Source organism: Notolabrus celidotus, chromosome 3 (assembly GCF_009762535.1).
Source record: "Notolabrus celidotus isolate fNotCel1 chromosome 3, fNotCel1.pri, whole genome shotgun sequence".
Taxonomy (NCBI): Eukaryota; Metazoa; Chordata; class Actinopteri; order Labriformes; family Labridae; genus Notolabrus; species Notolabrus celidotus.
The window spans coordinates 1,513,317-1,519,053 of record NC_048274.1 but is presented as its reverse complement, the minus strand read 5'-3'; the positions used below and the strand labels follow the sequence as shown (position 1 = coordinate 1,519,053).

Below are 5,737 nucleotides of genomic sequence, written 5' to 3'. Positions count from 1 at the left end.
AGCATGAAGTATCTGTGCACACACACACACACACACACACACACAGATGCTGCATCCCCAAAACAACCCGCCATCCATGTGAAACATCAAAATAAAAGATCAATAAATAAAAGAAGTTTCTGACGAACTGAGGAAACGCTGTCATGATATCTTAATGAGGAAAAATAAGATGTTAAAACTGAAGATGGGAAATTAAACTCACCAAAATAAAATAAATTAATAAGATAATAAAAAAACTATAAATCAAACCAGTAAAAAAACAGCAAAATAAATCAGAATAAAATTTTAAAAATACTGAGATGTAATACAAAAATACTGGAATAAGATAATAAGATTGAATTAATAACTAATTAAATAATAAAAATAATCTACAATAAATTAAAGGTGACATATCACACTTTTTTCATCAACATATATTGGTCTAAGAGGTCCCCAAAACATGTCTTTAAAGTTTATGCTCAAAAAAACACTTTGAAATCAGATTTTGGTCTGCCTGAAAAACCCTCTTCTTCAGTCCTCCTCAGAACAGTCTGTTTTCTCTCTGACCACGCCCCCTCAGGAAGTGGGTGTGGCCTCGGCTGTCCAGCACGTTGATCTAATGTTTACATGTTGGCTGAATATACACGGCTGCTCACAGACCCACGTTACTTCAACCCTCTGAACCTGATCCAGAATCTGATCCTGACGGAGAGGCGCCTGCAGCAGGACCTTTCTGAACCATTGGTCACAGATTTAGTGTTTCTTGTTGTTTTATTTGTCAGTATGTCGACGTGTGTCTTGGTACACAGCTACGACATGTAGCTATGTGGCTATGCTAACTAGCGCTAGCACTTATCCATGATAAATAAGAATCATCCACTAGATCTTCAAATCTGCAGACGTGTGGAGTAAAACCGACCTTTGTGTTTATTAAGACAGCCTACAACTAGCATGCCTCCCTCCTAAGCTCCTTGTTAGCACATGTGTGCAGGGAATGAAAAACGGAGGAGGGGTTGAGTTGTATTTTATACAGTCTATGGGCTGAACAAGCTCCGAGCTCTGACTTCCTGTTACAGACCGGATATTGTTGTGACGTATGAAAAACACTGAAAACTGAAACGGCTGGTTTCGGCACACATTTACAGAAAGGTGGAGAAATCAGAACAGGGGCAGAATGGAAATTAAGAGATTGATCCATTTAAACTCAATGGACTGATTTCCAAACACTTTGTGAAATCATTCAGTATTCAGTAAACAGAAATGCAGTAGCAGGCAACTCAAAGAGTATAAAAAGGAAAATGCAAAGTAGAATTCTGGGTTATGTTTGCTGTTAGCCGGTCCTTTGAACTTGTGTGAACATCAGAAGTGAATATAACTTTTCCTGATGACACCAACTCACTTTCAGCTTTATTTCAAAGTCAGATTGTACAAACACAATATTTAATGATCCTGAGAACACATTGTTTCCTTGTGGATTAAATCACCCGGCAGTATCAAACAGCTCTGAAGTGCAGGACGCCTTCAAACAATCACAGAGCTGGTATTTCTGCACAGAGGGTATTTTGACTCATGCATGTCAAAGGTAGAAATATTTGGCCTGTCACTGTGAGCTAAGTTATTTCCTGGAAAATCACCTTCAGTGACCAATTGTTGCACTTAAGCAATTCTCCAGACGTGAAGTGCTTGACTGATGACTGATGGATGTTGTTGAAAGACCAGACACACCCTGAGAGCTGTGTATAAAGAGAGAGGAGCTGAACACCTGCAGTATCCAGCATCGGACTGCAGCTTCTTCACTCACTGAAGTTTAGCCACAGACGACCTTCATCATGACTCCTGTCGTGCTCTTCCTCCTCTTTGCCTCGCTGAGTGCTGTCCCTACGGTAAGTCTGACTCCAGCTCTTGTTTTCTCCTGCTAAATACTATTAAAATGTTAACTGTAAATGAGCTTAGTCACAATGTTGTTTTAAAATATCTGTATCTTCAGGGGCTGCAGCAGTCAAATCTGTTGAATGTGAAATTTGGAGAAAAGTGTTAATTTTTGTACCTTTGCATTGCAGCGGGCGGCTGATGATGAGCTCCTGACAGGTGAGTTCCAACAAGAAGACCCTCCTGAGTCTTATATTTGATGAATTGTTTCTGTAAGTTTATCAGCTGTTTGCTGTTTCTGACGTCCTGTTCTCTCTGTTTGCTTTCAGAGTCTTCCTCAGATGTCTCACAGACCATCTCGAAAGTCAACGCTGGGATAAGTAAGACACAAGTCCTTTAAAGTCCAAGTGTTTCCGCTCAGATGCAGAAAAAAAAAATCAAGATTGTTCAATGCATGAGCTCTGAAGATTTATTGGTGCTTCTTTGTTGTTTTGCAGAGACCAAACTGATACACGGAGACATTTTGCCTTCTTTGAGCAGGAATGCAGACTCCTGCACTGCAAACGGCTGCAAGTGGCCTAAAAGTGGAAGGTTTGTCTACGTACCCGTCGCCATCTCATCCTCATACAGTAAGTCTCAGTAACCTTTGACCTCTTGTGTCTTCCAAAGAACACAATAAACAAACTGCAGTTCATACAAAATGCAGCAGCTGGAGTTTTAACGAGGACCAGAAGGAGAGCACACATTACGCCTATTTTAAAATCTTTACATCGTCTGCCTGTTGCTTTTCGTATTGATTTTAAAATGATTTTACTAGTTTTTAAGGCGCTGCATGGCCTCGCACCAGACTACATCTCAGAGATGCTTTTAGTATATAAACCAGGTAGGTCTCTCAGATCCTCCGGCTCCTCTCTTTTAGCTGTTCCTCAGAGCAGAACTAAAACATTTGGTGACGCTGCTTTCAGCCACGACGCTCCCAAACTATGGAACAGCCTGCCGGAGGATCTGAGAGGCGCTGATAGAGATATTGAGACTTTTAAACGTAAACTAAAAACGTATTTATTCAGTCTGGCTTTTATGTAGGGTTTAACAATTTAATTACCTACCTTTTACTGTAATATTGATTTAAATGTTGCTTTATTATTTTAGTAATTTTAACTGTTATCTTATTCTACTTTTATGTATTTATTCATTCATTTATTTAATTTTATTTATCTACTCAGTTTTATTGATATTTTTAGCCTTAGTTTTATTTTTCAACTCTTATCCTTACCTTTAAAATCTATTTATTTTAACTATTTTTATTCTTAATTTTGATGCTTTAACTTATTTTAATTACACACATTTTATTTTGGTGTGCATAAGTCTCTATTTTATTTTATTTTATGTTGTTCTTATTTTTAAAGCTGCTGTGAGGAACTTTTGTTTCGTATCGATTCTGGCGCCCCCTTGTGGACAAAGTGATACCTCTTATCTCTTGTCCTAAACATGCAAAAGTAGTGTTTTCAACAAAAGCCTCATCCTGTTGTGTTCAACAGCCAACTTTATCATGCAATGTGATAATTTTCCATGAAAACAGTCAAAGAAAGGCTGTTTCTGAAGCAAGATGTCCATAATCATGGTCTGACACCTACCCCCTCAGGGCGGTTTCAGGCATTAAAAATTACAACAGAGAAGGTGTCAGTGTTGCTGCTGATGGACTTGTTTGCTATTGAAGGTCATAAAGAGGCATCAGTATCATTTTTAGTCTGTTTCTCAGCCAGTTCAAAACTCCTCACAGGGCCTTTAATTTGTATTCTTATTAGTTTTATTATTATCATTATTATTATTATCTTCCCCTAATATGTCTTGCCACAGATGATGCATATAGAATAAGAATTCAGTTGACCTGTGAGCTTCACTGCATCAGTCCTCCATCATGACACAGCAATCTGAAGAGGAGAGCTACTGCTTTGACTCGGCACACATCAGGAAGTTAATGATTTCTTCACCGCTGGAGACCTCTCCGACTCACTCGCAGTGACACAGTACTTGCAGCAGCCTCTCTGCAGAGTCAGGTTACACATAGACAACAGGAGTGAGGCCATAGTGCTGCAGTGATTCAATGTGTTTACACTCTTATGTAACACAAACCCTATAATCTTTATATCTTTGAGTTTCACTCCACATGTTCAGACTCATGCAACACATTTTCCTTCAGGAGGGAGAAATAAATCAAGACAAGAGTATTTATAAGAACAGGCATGAAAATATGATCTGACAGAAGGTCTTCAAATATTCAAGTTTCATTTAATTCCATATATTCCAACTATTATTTTACACATTCCACTTTTAAATCTTTGTCTTATTTATTATCTTTTGTTTTTAAGTTATGTTTTTTGGCATTTAAGCCTTTATTGGCTAGGAAAGCTGGAGAGAGACAGGAAATGTGGGGAGTAGAGTGAGAGGGAAGACATGCAGCAAATGGTAGAGGCCAGGAGTCGAACCTGCGACCACTGCGACAAGGACTGTAGCCTCTGCATATGGGGCGCACGATTAGACCGCTAGGACAACAGCGCCCCCTCCGTCTCATTTCTTTAAACTCTCATTAAACTCATTCAAACTTATTTGGTTAAACCAGAGCTTCAAACCAGTTCTGCGTTTGAAATCTGGAATAAGAGGCAAGGATCAGAGTGTCCCGTTCAGGGTGAAATCCTCACATCTATCTGGTCTTCGTCTCTGCAGCATCAGAGGAAAGGAACATCATCATCAGAGGCCTGCTGTCCTTCCACTCGAGCACCTGCATCCGCTTTGTCTGGAGACGCCGCTCACATCGCAACTACATCTACTTCTACTCTGGAGATGGGTAAGAACACACACACACACACACACACACACACACACACACACACACGAGGCCTTGAGCTCTGGAACTTGTGCAGAGACAGGATCTGATTTCACTCCCTGTTTGTGTCTCAGGTGTTTCTCCTACCTGGGCCGTCAGAACCGTGGACAGCCCATCTCCCTGAGCAAGAGAGGCTGTTTGTACTTGGACACCGTGCAGCACGAGGTTCTCCACGCTCTGGGATTCCACCACGAACAAGTCCGCTCTGACAGAGACTCATTCGTCTCCATCATCGAAGAGAACATCCAGCCAGGTATCAAAAGAAAAACCTCTTTGCGTCACAGCTCGGATTTATAGTGGATAGATCGTTGGAGTGAATGAGAAAGAGGAGGAAGAGGAGGAAGAAAATATTGAGGATACATATTGGATCCAGTAATCCAGATCCTTCTGTCCTGGTGTTTCAAAGAAAACTTTATTTGATTAACCTTATTCAGATACAGACTTTTAAAGGACTACATTCTATACACTTTGGCCACAGGGGGCGCCAAAATCCACATGAACTCAGAGTTCCTCACAGCTGCTTTCAATTTAACATTTAACATGTGGTTTTTGATAATTTGATAGTCCTTTTTTTCCAACCTTGAAGTCTGCTGTATCCACTGCTACATTTAAGAAAAGCTTAATACATCATAATCATTGTAAATATGTTATATGAAGCGTCCTTCTCAAGTTGGTTTCTGAAAACTGGGATCAGAATAGTCCCAACTTCTGGCCCAAAGTTGTCCCTACACTCTTAAATCTTATGAGTGTCTCAAACAAACCACCAAATGAGATGAGATCATGTTTTAATCAGGACATAACCTCCAGATCATGTTGCTTTAACTCCACTTTAACAACTGAAGCCGGCGGATCACAAGCATCTGTGTGGAAATGATTGGCGGCCCTTCCAGTTGCTGTTGAAATACATCTGTCAGGCTTTGTAGACGTGTTGGAATGACTAAGAGATGATCCAACTTTAACCACACGGCTGGCGTGGCTTAAAAACAAACTGCTTAGTTTTGCTGC

General features: G+C 40.1%; 1 protein-coding gene across 1 annotated transcript in view; it reads left to right on the top strand.

Moving 5' to 3' along the window:
• The first annotated feature begins 1,142 nt into the window (after positions 1 to 1,142).
• Positions 1,143 to 5,737, top strand: part of LOC117810195 (high choriolytic enzyme 1-like) — a 6,261-nt gene continuing 1,666 nt past the window's right edge. Inside the window, exons 1-6 of the mRNA XM_034679887.1 lie at positions 1,143 to 1,862; positions 2,040 to 2,067; positions 2,178 to 2,228; positions 2,346 to 2,477; positions 4,573 to 4,693; positions 4,807 to 4,985. Coding sequence (XP_034535778.1) covers positions 1,809 to 1,862; positions 2,040 to 2,067; positions 2,178 to 2,228; positions 2,346 to 2,477; positions 4,573 to 4,693; positions 4,807 to 4,985 — 565 coding nt within the window. The 5' untranslated portion in view covers positions 1,143 to 1,808. The remainder of the gene's footprint in view (positions 1,863 to 2,039; positions 2,068 to 2,177; positions 2,229 to 2,345; positions 2,478 to 4,572; positions 4,694 to 4,806; positions 4,986 to 5,737) is intronic.